At 58.7% G+C, this 14932-nt stretch overlaps 5 protein-coding genes across 5 annotated transcripts; 2 read left to right on the forward strand and 3 right to left on the reverse strand.

The window, feature by feature from the left end:
• Window positions 1-256: 256 nt before the first annotated feature.
• On the reverse strand, window positions 257-943 carry DCS_04333 (Mpv17 / PMP22 family protein; the record flags this gene model as incomplete). Its single annotated transcript, XM_040801644.1, has 2 exons — window positions 257-745; window positions 848-943. 2 exons carry the CDS (start codon window positions 941-943, stop codon window positions 257-259), a joined length of 585 nt encoding a protein of 194 aa, XP_040656677.1.
• Window positions 944-1680: 737 nt separating this feature from the next.
• On the reverse strand, window positions 1681-4399 carry DCS_04334 (DNA replication licensing factor mcm2; the record flags this gene model as incomplete). Its single annotated transcript, XM_040801645.1, has 3 exons — window positions 1681-1923; window positions 1992-4326; window positions 4395-4399. 3 exons carry the CDS (start codon window positions 4397-4399, stop codon window positions 1681-1683), a joined length of 2583 nt encoding a protein of 860 aa, XP_040656678.1.
• Window positions 4400-4923: 524 nt separating this feature from the next.
• On the forward strand, window positions 4924-6708 carry DCS_04335 (metaphase-anaphase transition protein; the record flags this gene model as incomplete). The annotated part of the gene is made up of 3 exons (XM_040801646.1): window positions 4924-5036; window positions 5096-5150; window positions 5203-6708. 3 exons carry the CDS (start codon window positions 4924-4926, stop codon window positions 6706-6708), a joined length of 1674 nt encoding a protein of 557 aa, XP_040656679.1.
• A 421-nt stretch (window positions 6709-7129) lies between these two features.
• Window positions 7130-8968, reverse strand: DCS_04336 (uncharacterized protein; the record flags this gene model as incomplete). The annotated part of the gene is made up of 2 exons (XM_040801647.1): window positions 7130-7899; window positions 8011-8968. 2 exons carry the CDS (start codon window positions 8966-8968, stop codon window positions 7130-7132), a joined length of 1728 nt encoding a protein of 575 aa, XP_040656680.1.
• A 2647-nt stretch (window positions 8969-11615) lies between these two features.
• Window positions 11616-14576, forward strand: DCS_04337 (alpha-glucosidase; the record flags this gene model as incomplete). The annotated part of the gene is made up of 2 exons (XM_040801648.1): window positions 11616-11826; window positions 11935-14576. The coding sequence occupies 2 exons, from the start codon at window positions 11616-11618 to the stop codon at window positions 14574-14576; spliced, it is 2853 nt and encodes a 950-aa protein (XP_040656681.1).
• Window positions 14577-14932: the final 356 nt, after the last annotated feature.

The raw sequence follows: 14932 nt of genomic DNA on the forward strand, positions 1-14932 counted from the left end.
GCAATCGTTCGATTCGACCATGAGCGACTCCGAGTGCTGGTCCTAATCGTGGACTCGTCGTACTAACCATTCAGACTCTCGCCGCTACCAAGCTCATGTAGATGCCCCATAACAGCCCTACAAAGTTCAGGAAGACGATCCGGCGTTGGACAGGTATGAAGACGAAGCTGATGAAGGATGCAAGGGGCCATATCTTGTACCCTGAAACCATGATGGGAATCGTTTCCTATCGACCTGGCGTCAGCACATATCGACCCTAGCTGACTCCAACCCGGCCTCGGGTCCTACATGGGAACAGGCCGATGTTCGGAGGAGGAAAGGGAGCCAGCAGTACCGTTCGAACATTGTCGCAAATCTGAGAAACCCGCTGGCCCTTCATCATTCCCATGATGACGAGAAAGGCGACGGTGTTGACGATTGCGCCGGCAGTGAAGCAGTCGACGAACCATTTCATCATGGTATTACGCATGCTGAACTTGTATGGAGCGACGGCGACGGGGCCCAACGGTTCCGAGCCGTACCCCACTCGAGCGGCCTCCTCCAGGGACCGTAGCTCGAGTTCATCCTTGTCCTTCTTGTTGCGGGGACCCCGCGTGCTTGGGAGGTAGGCTGGGAATCGTTTCTCGAGGTAAATCTGCCACTGGAAGTTTGGCGGCGTCGTGATAAGCTGAAGGGCGAGGAAGCGAACGAGCTGACGAAGCTCGAGATTCGGCGCTTGCTGTACAGCGGCACGACAAGATAGTCGCTTGACGTCAGTCACGGCTACGACAGTACCCAAGCGTGGACGAAGGAAGATGTGGATGGACGGGCGGATGGACTGCCACGGAAACCGATGCTATCGACTGACCTGTGTCTGGTGCGCCTGGATGAACTGGGCGCAGAGGTTGGAGATCAAGGACAGCCCTGCCGCCTGCAGCGTTGCATCGACCACGGGGGAAGGCATCTTGGTCGATTCTACGGTGTCGATTGCTCAGAAGATGTTGTAAGGGAGGATGACATCGAGGACGGGGATGGGAACGGGGATGGGGATGGACGGTAATAAACAGGAGCCATCGAATGACGCGTTGCAGACCTGCAGACGTGTAGAGAGTTGATGTAAGGGATGGAGAACCCACAGTAATGTTTGGCCTGCAAGGCAAGTTGGTAGAGGTGCGATGGCTGGCATGTGCAGTCACGTGGCGATGCGATTGAAATGGAACGCATTCCAGTTCCTTGTAACTTTTATCTTATGGGCAGGTAGGTGGTTGTCATGATGCCTTCCCACACCCGGATATTTGTGCTTGCTTGCACGTGCCCGGTACCAGTCCTGGCTTCGTTGTTCGGATCGGAATCTGGCATGTATTACAGTCACTGGCAGACTGAGCCATCGCGTCGTCGTCGGCTGCTGACCAGCGGGCGCTCGCGAATACCAGGAATCTAGTCAACACCAACTGTTCAACGTAATGGCTCCGATGCACACGGACCAAAATTGAGGCATCCGCCTTTCCGTTGAATTAGTCCAGCGCAACCTGGGACCGAAGACGCCTGATACGCCAGCATGCCGCTCTCGGCTATGTACAATGACAATGCGCAAGGCCTCACTGCCTGTCAGTATTCTGTGCTTCATCGTGCAAGTCACGTCCCCGTTCGCCCGTCGTCATCATCCCATCACCCGTCGGCCATCCGCAGGCCCGGCACGACCTACTCCCTCGCCGCAGCCGACCGCCTCTGAGAATGGCGCTGTCCCGCAGCCCCCGGCCTCGCCAGCGTGTACTTGGCAAACGCCCGCGCCAGTGCCTTCTTGCAGCTGAGCTTTTGGCTGCCGACGAAGCTGTCGACCGTCACGGCGATGGCTCGGTCGATGTCCTGCGCGGTGCAGTACTCCGACAGTCGCATCCTGCAAAAGGCCTCACTGATGCGGATGATGGCCTCGAGATGGCGCACCTGTACGAGAGGGCGACGGTCAGCGTGACGGTCACGGATGAGAAGGGATGATGAAGAAAAAAACGTACGGTGATCGGGTAGGCGCCCGTGGCCAATGACTCCCTCCTCATGTCGGAGAACAGACGGGCGACCTTGTCCTCGTCCATGTGGTACAGCTTCGGGTTGCACCGGTCGCGGGCGTAGACGATGTACTTTCGGAGCAGCTCCTGCGGAATCTCGCCCTCCCTTATCGACTGGCTCTCGTCCTCGCCCTCATCCTCGTCCAATTCTGTCACGGTCGCCGTCGGCTTCGTCGACGGGTGGCTGCGACCGTGGGAGCCGACGATGAAGCGCGCCAGACGCTCGTCCTCGGCGGGCTCGACCATGTCGCGGACGACGCAGAGGATGTCGAATCGCGACAGGATAGGCTCTGTAAGCTGCACGTTCGCAGAGAAGGGAATCGTCGAGTTGTACCGGCCGCCCAGCGGGTTGGCGGCGGCGATGATGCCGCACCGCGCCTGCAGCGTCGTGACGATGCCGGCCTTGGAGATGGAGATGGTCTGCTGCTCCATGGCCTCGTGGATCGACGTCCTGTCCTGGTCGTTCATCTTGTCGAACTCGTCGATGAGGCAGGTGCCTCGATCGGCGAGCACCAGCGCGCCGCCCTCGAGCGTCCACTCGCTCGTCAGCGGATCGCGACGGACGCTAGCCGTCAGACCGACGGCGCTGGCTCCCTGGCCCGTCGCGAACACGGCCCTGTGCGCCGTCTTCTCCACGTACTTGAGCACCTGGGACTTGGCCGTGCCGGGATCGCCGAGGAGGAGGACGTTGATGTCGCCTCGGATGTGGTGCTGGCCCTTGGTCGTCTTGGCGACGCCGCCGAACAGCGACAGCGCGACGGCCGTCTTGATGTCCGTGTGTCCGTAGATACTCGGCGCCATCGAGTTGACGATCCTGTCGACGATGTTGGCGTCGCGCGAGAGCTTCCGAATCTCCTGCTCGTCCTCCTCCGTCATGCGGAAGCCGGCGAGCTGGTCGTGCGACTTGACCACGTTGTTGGCCTCGAGGATGGTGGCGAAGACGGGGAAGCCGTTCCGGTTGTTCAGCTGGGCGTCGTAGTTGTTGCGGTAGATACCCGTCACCTCGATTTCCTCGCCAGGCTTCGCCTTGTCGATGAGGTCCCAGAGCAGAATCACCTCCCGGTGCCTGGGCAGGCGACCGGCAGGGACGGTGCCGGGGGACTCTTGCAGCGTCAACTTCTGGTAGTTCCGGTACACCGTCTTCTCCGAGTTGAGGGTGAAGGGGCCGCGCGACTGGCAGCTCTGGCAGAAGGTGATTTTCACCTCCACGTTGGACTCCTGCTGGAAGGGACCGAGGGTGACGCCGCACTTGGAGCAGTCGAACTTGACGTACTTGAGCTGGGGGAAGACGCCGGAGCGGCGGGTGACGACGCCGCTCACGCGAACGAGGCAGTTGAGGTGAGATTGACGCAGCTGCCGCAGGGTGTAGTGGACGGGCAGGTCGAAGATGCGAACGTGGATCTCGGCGTGGATTCGTTCGTAATCGGGATAGTGGAGGAGGACGACGTCCATGGCGACCTCGTCGAAGAGCTTGAGCATCTCCGACGGCGCATTGGCGAGGAAGTAGGCAAGGATGGCTTTGCTTTCCGACAGATGCTCGTACGAGACCTCGAGCGACTCGGCGTTGACCAAGCCGAGGTTTCGGATCCGGTTGCCGTAGACGGAAAATCCAGAGGCGTCGGTGTAGGAGGTCAGGAAAGCCTTGAACTCTCGCTTGACGGTCCTCTGCACCGGTGAAAGCGAGACCCATTCCGTGAGGTTCGAGGCCTTGACATCGCCAAGAGCCTCCAGCGAGAGCTCTTCGTCCATGATGTCGGCATCCATGCCGTCGTCGGGGTCCTCGTCGTAGTGATGACGGCGACGGCGAGGCTGCGCCATCAGGTCGATATCGCCGTCTTCATCGTCGCCGGGAAGGAATGCGGCGGGCAGCCTCTGCCTCCGGGCGACTTCCATATCTCTCCTGTTGAGCTGGGCTTCCAGTCTTCGCCTGGCGCCGAGGTCCATGTCGTCGAAGTCGCCGTCATCATCGATATCCTCGCCTTCATACGCATCGCCTTCCCGCTCTCGGTAATCGGCCTCGAATCCTTCACGGAAGAGGTCGACTTCATCGTCGGCCATTTCATCGAGCTCATCAATGTCATCCTGGATCTCAGCCTCTTCCTCGATCTCGTCGTCGTCCTCGACACCGTGATTCATATCGAAAGGCGCTGGCGGAGAGGACGGCATGGGGCTAGAGCCAGGTGCAGAGGATGGGGTCGCATCGTCGGCGGCGCGCGAACGCTTGCGGCTCGACCGGGGGGCAGTACCCCGGTTGCCAGAAGCCGGGTTATCGTGAAGCGGTGAACTGATTTGGTCGGTCAGTCATTGCCCGTAGGGAAGCGAAGCGGGGAAACGGCGTGGGAAATTGCATACCTCATTGCCGCTATTCCTTCGGCGTCGACTGTAGAGGGCCAGATGTGAGAAGTTTGTACAGGCGGAGGAAGGAAAGGAAAGGAAAGGGACGGAATGACGAGGCTCAAAGCCGAAGCGGATGAGGCAGATTGAATTGAAATGAGAAGGCCAGTCGGACCAACCGAGAATTGGGTCTCGGTCTCGCGTCCCGACGCGACGACGCGTTAAGTGGCATGACGCTAGACTCTATCGGTTGCGGCGCGTAAAGTGGCTACGCATGTGTGCCGACAAAAAGAAACGGGACAGATTTGTATATGTAACAGACGAAGGTTGAGCGGCACTATTCTGTCACTGCCATGCTGACGTGACTGGCGCATCTACCCCGTTCGCTCGTTCGTCGACAAAGCCCATCACCAACCGCACGGCGTCAGTTCAAGCGTCGCCTTCAATCAGCATCCTTATCTCATTCTCGCTCCCTACGACTGCTGAATCGCCGGAAAAGGGTCTGCCTCACCAAAAGACCTTTTTTATCTTGAACGACTCCAAGATCATGCCATCGGATCATCCAGCCCAAGGAGTCGAAGGAGAGGCGGCGGCACCAAGACGCAGCAACAGCTTTTCCCAGCAGTCCCAGGCATCAGACGACTCCCAAACTGCCGCAGAGTTCGTCTCGATTCTGTGTGTGCCAAAATTTACAGAAATCCTGACGTTTATTATCATAGGTTCATCCGTAGCCAGGAGATCCTCGAGGCCGACGCTCGCGAGGCGCTTCCCTACGTACGAGTGACCATGATGGACAGGACGAAAAACGCAAAGCTGACTTCGACAGAGCATCGAAAGCTGCACTAAAATTCTGGGTCCTCTGCGACAAAGCGTCTTCTCCTGCCTCACCTGCAACCCAGCGCCAGCTACAGCGGACGACTCGTGGCGACCGGCCGGTATCTGCTACGCATGCTCTGTCCAGTGTCATGGAGAACACAGACTAGTCGAGATCTTCCAAAAGAGAAATTTCACATGCGATTGCGGCACGACCCGTATACCGTCGACGAGCCCGTGCTCTCTGCGCACCAACGAGCAGACGAAGACCAAGGGGGGCGTGCACTCGGAGGAGCCCGACGCCAACAACAAGTATAACCAGAATTTCGGCAACCGTTTCTGCGGGTGCGAGTGCGACTATGATCCTTTCCAACAAAAGGGAACCATGTTCCAATGCCTAGGGCTGGGGACGGTCGAGACCGGAGGTTGCGGTGAGGATTGGTACCATCCCGGCTGCCTCGTCGGGATGGGTCCCAAGTGGTACGAAAACATGGAACGTCGCAAGGAGGCGGGCTCCAGTGGGCCGGTTGCTGCCGGCAGCAAAGGCTTGGCGACAATTGCCGAAGGTAACGAGGAGGGCGACGAGGGGGAAAGTGGCAAGGATGGCGATGTGGCGATGATGGAGTCGGACGACGAGCCGCCGATGCCGCCCGGATTTCCGGACGAGGACGAATTTGACGGTTTCCTGTGCTACAAATGTGTGGAGTCGAACGCTTGGATCCAAAAGTACGCGGGCACGTCGGGCTTTTTACCGGCGGTATTCCTTGCCAAGGTGGCAGAATCAGAAGCGGACATCAAGTCGGAGGATTCGGCGTCGAAGAAGCGCAGAATTGACGATGCCGTCGACGAGTGTACGGAAGCAAAACGAGCAAGGCGTGAGGACAATACGACGGCCGTCGATGATGGAGTCGCAAGTGTCGGCGCAGCCACGGGTGAGACGGTGGCGACGGAAGCGGCGGCAGCAGCGACAACAGCAAATGAAGCTGCCGAGGCGGACCAGCCGTCAAAGGACGGGCCGGGCGGTTGCAAGCTGCCCAACCTCGCACCAGCACCGGCGGGTCGGTTTTCGCTCTTCTTTAAGGAAGACTTCCGCTCGAGGCTCTGCCACTGCTCCGACTGCTTCCGGTCGGTGAACGCGCACGCGCAGCTCCTCGAGGAGGAGGAAGTGTACGAGCCGCCGATGTCGCAGGGTGACGGCGACTCACAGCATGGGGGCTCGACGCACGGCAGCGGAAGCCTCCTGGAACGCGGCGAGAGCGCGCTGCGCAACGTCGACCGCGTGCGGGCCATCGAGGGCGTCATGGCCTACAACCACCTCAAGGAGCAGCTCAAGCCCTTCTTCCAGCAGTTCGCCGAGAGCGGGCAGGCGGTCGGGGCCGAGGACATCAAGGCGTACTTTGCCAAGTTGCGGGGCGACGACAAGGCCATCAAGGAGGCCGGGCAGGCCGCGTCCGAGTCGGCGGGTGGCAACGACGGCGGCACCGACGGAGACGGTCGACGGGAGCAAAGCGGTTACTGATCGAGGGGGGTGGGCAATCGAGTCAAAATCAGGGGCAAACCTAGGTCGACTGCATTGTCATGACTCTGTGAGTGAGCGCAGCCCACAGGTGACGTCTCACCTGCCCCTCCCTAGAGCGTAGTTCATGAGCCGACGTCGGATTGACCTCGTCGTCTATGCGTGATTGATGAGAGCGACAAAGGGGCTTAGGCAGGTGTCGTCATTTGCATCCATGGCTCAGGCTCATAGGGTGGTTGCCGGTGGCGATAATAAATACACTACGTGCTACGACGGGTATCTGTCTGCTCCTGCTCGTCCGCTCCATCGGCTCGTCGCGCCAGGGTGGCCGATTTCTTGCCTTCCCTGTCGGCTAGGCCGGCTCATGGTTCGACGACGGGGCGGCGGGTGCAGGGTGGGAAGCGAAAGAAAAGCGGCCATCGACTCAACCCAAGGCGCCGGTCGAGCCCGTGCTCGAGGCCGTGCTCGAGGCAGCGCTGGAGGGCCGCGGAGGCGGCAGAGAGGTGACGGGTTCCTCCCTCTCCCTCCGGGCTGCCGGGCCGCCGAGGATGGGCAGGTGGGCTATGGGCGGTGGCTGACGGCGATGGAGGCGGCCGTCTTCGTCGAGGCCGTTGTCCTCCTCATCTTCGCCGTCTCCATCTTCGCCGTCGTCGCCGTCGTCGTCTTCCTCGTCTTCCTCGTCTTCCTCGTCCAGCATCTGCTCGGCGGCGGCGTGCTGCTCCAGCTGATTCTGTCGGTCCTTCTCGGCGGCGTCGACGAGATCGTCGTCGGCACTCCAGTAGGGGTCGTCATCGTCCCGCTCGGGCATGGCCATGCGCTTCCAGAAGCGAATCTCCTGGCGGGCGGCGACGTCGTCTCGGCGACCAGCCCAGTGGTCCTCGTTCTCGGCATAGGAGCGTCGGAAGGCGCGCAGGTTGTCGTTGGCGGCGCGGGCGTGGGACTGCATTTCCCAGATCTGCTCCCGCAGCCGGCTGTTCTCCTTGCGGGCCTCGTCGAGCTGAACGCGGTAGGAGCGGTGCCAGGAGGCGACGTCGGCGACATGCTTGGCCTTGTACTCGTGGAACTGCTTGAGCATGAGTGCGAGAGCGTTGGCGTACTGGGCGAGGAGGCTCGCGTTGGCGTCGCGCGAATGGTTGGCTTTCTCGAGGGACTCGGTGAGGACGGAGATGAGCGCGTCGAGGTTTCTCTCATCGGCTGCACGGCGACGACGGGGGGGAGGTGTCAGCCCGGCTCGGCTCGGCTCAGCTCAACAACTTGCTTCCCTTGCTTCCCTTTCCTTCCCTTTCCGGGGGCAGGCGGTCTTACCTTCGAACTCATCGGCGGCGGAACCGAGGAGCTCCTCGTTGCGCAGGCCGTGGGAGCGTGCTTTGCTGCGGACGCAGCCGAGGCCGGTGACTATGTCTTCGGTGACACGTCTGTTGTCGGCAAGCTGGCGGCTGAGCTCTTCCACCATGCCATAGATGTAATTGAGCTCGGCCTGATGGCCAGCGGGGGTCGGTGCAGGCGTGGACATGGCGGCCGCCATGTTGGCGCCGTTGACGCCGTTCATGACGGACTGCGGCGCTGGGAGGTGCTGCTGCTGCTGCGGCGGCGGCGGCGGCTGCTGTTGTTGCTGGTGCTGTGGCAGCGAGGTTGTGTATTGCTGCTGGAACGGCAGGGACGGGTGCAGACGCTGCGGGTGTTGTTGGTGTTGTGATTGCTGCTGCTGAGACGACGGCTGTTGAGGTTGCGGGTGAAACGGCTGCCGGGATAGCGTTTGAGATGTCTGCTGGTATGGCTGTCGCGATGGCTGTCGCGATGGCTGTCGCGATGGCTGCTGCGATGGCTGTTGCGATAGCTGTTGCGATGGCTGCTGAGATGGCTGCTGAGATGGCTGCTGCGATGGTTGCTGCGTCTGCTGCTGAGAGAAATGTCTGTGCTGTGTCGAAGGGTTGGCCGTGGCAAGATTCATGTCAAGCGCAAGTGGTTGACCTTGGTGGAGCGATGGTTGGTGTTGCATTTGTAACGGCATTTGTTGGGGGTCCTCTGGCAGTGGCGGCAGCGGTGGTGGTGCTACTGATGCTGCCGTCCCTGTCGTGGCGGGTATTGTGTCAGTGGTCGTCACCACCTGGACGCCATCGCTAGGCGCTGGCGTTGGTGTTGGCGTCTCTGGTAGAAGTGCTGTTGTCGGCATTGGCGCAGATGCTGCCGCTGCCAGTGCTGGTGGCCAGTCTGGTCGATTCGAGTTGCTTCTACACCTGCCGATGCCGTTATGCGCTGCCATGTTGCCGATGCTCCCGAGCCCAGCTTGACACATCATTCAATCATATCTCCTGTGCAATTCTCGCCTTTCGCAGAGACGGTATGTGAAGAGAGCGCAGGAGAGAAGGAGAAGCAGGGGAGGTGACGGTGGTCGTACCACGACCTGCAGGGCAGGGCCTGCTTCCAGGAGGTAATAATTACTTGGTGTCTACTCCGTAAGGTTGAAGGACATAAGCCGCACACCTATGATTACATCGCTGCTATCTGCATAACAAGGGCCGATTCGAACAAGGTCACTAACATTAGTTGCGTTGCCGGCTTCCATCTGCTTGCTGTTGATCGCCATTGGTTGGACAAGCCAGTTTGGCAGGTCATTGTCGTAGCGGAGCGGCCGTCGATGGATTTTGCACATACTTTCCATCGGCGATGAATGTACTGCCGGGTGAGCATTATAGAGCCCTTCCACCAGAGGCTATCCGTATGGGTTCATTGGCCGTAGGCGGGCCACAGCAACGAGGAAGGGTCGAGCAGGATGGCTGTGTCGCTGGATATCAACGGCGACATCAACTTCCTCCAGTCCGTACCTCATCGTGCCCCTTTGCGCTGTTGGCACCGTGAGTACTACAGCACAGCCCAGGGCCCGCGGCTGGCGATAATCCGCTTCTCCCAGCATTGTTGCTCCACGAACCTGACTCGGCCAATCCATCCGAAATTATGGCCTGCCTTTCTGCAGCAGGCTTTCATGGCGGACATGGCATCCACATGAACGCATGCACACTATTCAACTGTACGTTTCGTGAATTGAGCATGCCCTTGCGAGGCCAGAAATCTGCTCAATCAGGCCTCAGAGTCGAAAGCGGAAGCAAGACATGACAGTGGCGGTGCCCTCCTCGCCATGTCGATTCGTCAACATTCAAGGTTCATGGGCCAACACAGGTGAAGTATACTGGCATGCAGAGGCTACAGTAGCTACATTTACTGCACGGCGTTACAACGTTTGGATGGTGCCTCGATGCTTACGTTCATAGAGTTGCACATGTATCCGAGTAGTCCAAATACTCATTTTCACACCTATAAGCACATGTAGATGGAAGAGAAAATCAGTCATTCGGCAGCTTTCATCCATTCCATGGTAGTTGATTCGATGCACATGATATGCTGTATGCCTACAGTATATATGCATGTGCGTGCGTATGTAAGTACTCCGTACTGAATATATGCATGTGCATACATAAATAAGTACGTATGTATGCAAGTGCGCATGTGTGTATGCATGTATGTATACGTACGTACGTACGCATGTATGTATGTATGTACGGAGAACGAATATGCGTAAATGCAATCAAGTACGATTAAGCGTGCATGTAAAGCATCTATGTATGTGTAATTAAGCGCATGTGCAAGTAAGGAGTTACTGTGAATCATGATATGCGTTGCTGGATAATGAGCTTGAACTGCTCTCACCATATTCACTCATCGCCTCCATTTCACATGCGACCCTGGATTGCATTGTGCTTCGCGCGGTATGCACTACTGTTACAATGCACATACATTTACGGAGTACAGCACGAGTACAGGCAGATGACGGGGAACACGCCGTATTCATATTGTATAATTCCATCTCGACAATCGTCAACGACCGCTGTTCTGCAGGCTGCAGCCCAATGCAACCTCGGAGCGTCATGTCGAGACGTCGAGTAGCTCACCAGTTGTGAAGATGCTCTGCGTGCCAGCATGGTTGCATGGCCAAGTCAAGTTGGCCTGCGGTTATCGAATCAATATATTGCCCCTGCTGGAGGCATAGCCTTGACGCGAGTGGGTGAGCGAGACGCAGACCCCGAGACGCAGGCCTGTCAGTACGTGTCCGCGTAGGCACACCATTGCTAATAACCACTGCCTGCTTTAGTACCCAAACTACTTGCAGAGAAAAGACATATAATATAGTACGTGTGCAAGTAGTAGGTCGGTGCGAAGGTCCGCAATTTCTCGCTCCTCCCTGCTCCTCCACCCGTCCGCCGCAACTCCACCTCCGAAACGACAGAGTAAAATATTCGAGCATCTGCATCTCTCCGTACGCGTATATTTACGTGTGCATGAAATTACGTCTAGATGCATGCACGTGGCTGTACGATACTCTGTTCCGTCGTACTGACCACTACCTCTCGGCCACATGTCGGTGCCGACCGTCGCATCTCCTCCACCGTACTCGTTCGCATTGTTGCATTATTACGGCATCCGCCCCAGTTCGAGGCCAAATACTCCGCACTCGCGCAGTCCGCACATCTCCTTCGGCCCAGGTGCAGAAGCTTCTCAACTCATCACCGCTTTCCTGCGTTGCATCTAGAAAGATATCGGCCCGCCATTCAGGGCGAGCAACGGGGCCGGCCGAGGCCAGTCAGGGGGGCAGCAGATTATTGACGAAGCGGCGTATGGTACCATGCCATCATATCCCAAACCCTTCGTGGTATCCTCGGTTTTCTTTCCGTCTTCTACTGACTACTCACGTGGGATACCCTCGGTATGTCAATTGGTCTCACCTAAGTTCTCGCCAATGTATTCCCGAGCCCGTATAAGTCGCTTGCACACCCTTGTCGAGAGGAGGAGGAGAAGCAACTCTGGCAAGCCTCGACGGATCGCATTGCCCTGTCCACACCAAGTTGTTGCGCAACATGAGACTCTGGGTCGGGCTTGTATGCGCCTGCGCCGCCAGCGCCGCTTTGCCAAACGGAGACCCGACGGCACCTTGTTCGGGGTATAGAGCGTCCAACGTGGTCACCACCGACAGTGGGTTGACGGCCGATCTGACCCTCGCTTCCGATGCGTGCAATGCGTTTGGAACGGACCTGAAGCACCTGACCCTCGAGGTTGTGTATGAGACAGGTAAAACCCATTCCTCCCATTCGCACTGGCACTCCCTCCCAGCTTCCCCGACAGCCGTCGCCTGCTTGCGAATTGTTCATCACTGTTGACGCCGTGACCGCCGTCTAGACGACCGTGTTCATGTCAAGATCCAAGACCGTGACGATCAAGTCTACCAGGTGCCCGAGGATGTATTCCCCAGACCCGGCGGGCGCAGTCCCGCTGCCGCGAGCAATCTCCGCTTTGACTACATCGCATCGCCCTTCTCCTTCCAGATCCGCCGCGCCGCCTCCAACGAGATCCTTTTCGACACCTCGGCAGCCTCTCTCGTCTTCGAATCGCAGTACTTGCGCCTGAGGACGAGCCTGCCGGATAATCCGTATCTCTACGGCCTCGGCGAGCACTCCGATCCCCTGAGGCTCAAGACGAGTAGCTACGTCCGTACCCTGTGGAACCGGGACAGCTATGGCGTTCCTCTCGAGAGCAATCTATATGGTACCCATCCCTTCTACCTCGAGCACCGTAAGACCGGCTCCCACGGTGTCTTCCTTCTCAACTCAAACGGCATGGACGTCGTCATCGACAAGACCCCTCAGGGACGCCAGTACCTCGAATACAACACCCTCGGCGGCGTCTTCGACTTTTGGTTCGTCGCCGGGCCGAGTCCCATCGAGGCCGTCCAGCAGTACGGCAGGATCGCCGGCACACCCGCCATGCAGCCGTACTGGGGCCTCGGATTCCATCAATGCAGGTACGGCTATCAAGATGTCTACGACGTCGCCGAGGTTGTGCAAAACTACAGTCAAGCCGGCATCCCGCTCGAGACGATGTGGACCGACATCGACTACATGGACCGTCGGCGCGTCTTCTCCCTCGACCCTGAACGCTTCCCCCTCAAGACGGTGCGCGAGCTCGTCTCCCAATTGCACGCGCGCGATCAGCACTACATCGTCATGGTCGACCCGGCCGTCGCCTACCATGACTACCCACCCCTTCACCAGGGCGTCGAGAGTGATGCCTTCCTGCGACGGGATAATGGCTCTCTCTGGCTCGGCGTCGTCTGGCCCGGCCTGACTGTCTACCCCGATTGGTTCTCCACGAAGGTGGCCCAGTACTGGAACGGCGCTTTTGCTCGCTTCTTCAGCAAGGAGAGCGGCGTCGACATTGACGGCCTGTGGATCGACATGAACGAGCCGAGCAACTTCTGCCCCTTCCCCTGCGACAACCCGTACGAGGTAAGCAGGGCATACCCGCCCGAGCCGCCGCCAGTTCGGCAGCCGCCCCGGTCCCTGCCCGGCTGGCCGTGCGCCTTCCAGCCTCCGGGAACGTGTCTGAAATCCAACGTCGAGGCGCGGGATGTGAGAGCCACGAACCTAGAAGGCGCCGCTGCCCCTGAATCTAAATATCAGTTTAACCCTGGATCTGGCCACCCCAAAGCCGGCCAGACCCCTGAATCCGGCCGCAACCCTGATTCCGAGCTTGAAGAGCCACCCAGCCTCCAGCATCGTCGTGCCAACGGTGACCGGAAAGGCTTACCCGGCCGGAACCTTCTGTACCCCAAGTACGCCATTCGCAACAAGGCCGCGTATCTGGATGCGTGGAATGCCGACCGGGGCGGCCTCTCCAACCACTCCGTCAACACCGACGTGCGCCATGCCAACGGCCTCGTTATGTACGATACCCACAATCTGTACGGAGCCATGATGTCAACCACTTCCCGCGAAGCCATGCTGTCGCGCCGTCCTGGGCTGCGTCCCTTTGTCATCACGCGCAGCACCTTTGCCGGCACCGGTTCGGCCGTCGGCCACTGGCTCGGGGACAACCTTTCCACCTGGGACATGTATCGTCACTCCATTCGCTCCATGCTCGCCTTCACCGCCCTCTTCCAGTTCTCCATGGTCGGCGTCGACACCTGTGGCTTCGGCGGCGACGTGACCGAGGAATTGTGCGCTCGCTGGGCCGCCCTAGGTGCCTTCTCGACCTTCTATCGCAACCACAATGCCATCGGGCAGCGCAGCCAAGAGTTCTATCGTTGGAAAACCGTCGCCGAGAGCGCTCGCAAGGCCATCGACATTCGCTATCGCCTGCTCGACTACATCTACACCGCCATGTATCGCTCCAACCAAGACGGTCGCCCTACTATCCAGCCCGTCTTCTATCTCTACCCCAACGACGCCGCCTGCTGGGCCCTCGAGCTGCAATATTTCTACGGCCCCGGTCTTCTCGTTGCCCCTGTCACCGCCCAAGGCGCCTCAAGCGTGCAAGTCTACCTGCCCGACGACACGTTCTACGACTGGTACTCCCACGAGCTCGTCCGCAGGCCTGGCGGCGGCGGCGCTATCCATACCTTTGTCGAGCAGGATATTACCACAATCCCGCTCCTCATACGCGGAGGCGTCATTCTCCCGGCCCGCGTACGCTCGGCCTCCACGACCACCGAGCTTCGTAGGCAGGACTTTGAGCTGCTCGTCGCCCTAGACGCTCACGGCAAGGCCAGTGGTGAGCTGTATCTCGACGATGGTGTCTCCATAGATCAGCAGGGCCGTTACTCGCTTCTCACCTTTACCTACGGCGATGGCGTGCTCTCCATTGATGGTGTCTTCGGATACGACGGTCCTGCAATATTGTCCAAGATAACCCTCATTGGTGCCCCGGCGGTACGCCTGCCAGGAAATTCGGCCCATCAAACGGCCGGACCAGACAGGCACAGCATGACTGTCGAAATCCGTGTACCGCTGACCAAGTCGAGCAATGTCCATCTGAACTCGTAGCTGATGTTGCGAAAAAACTGCAAGAGAGAAGTGTTGCTTGATACACCGTGCCATCAGGGATAGCCGAGGACGATACCATTGAAAGTTATCTTCGAGAAAAAACAAACTCACTCGGCCTTCGGCACATTGATGGTGTCAACTCCCTAGGCTCATCTAAGAAATAATCTGGGGTTGTTGTCCCGACAGCAGTCCCTTGGGTAGTTCTTGTGGTAGAATCGTTTGTTTGGTAAAGCTTTCGCGTTCGATCTGTTCATAGGACGACCTTCTCGGCCATGATCACAAAAGCAAGACTCGATGACAAGTTCATGTTGTTTGCTTCGCTGTTCAGTTTATCTGCTTGCTTGTATCGTAAAGAG

The sequence above is a fragment of the Drechmeria coniospora genome, chromosome 02 (genome assembly GCF_001625195.1).
Source record: "Drechmeria coniospora strain ARSEF 6962 chromosome 02, whole genome shotgun sequence".
NCBI classification, from domain to species: Eukaryota; Fungi; Ascomycota; class Sordariomycetes; order Hypocreales; family Ophiocordycipitaceae; genus Drechmeria; species Drechmeria coniospora.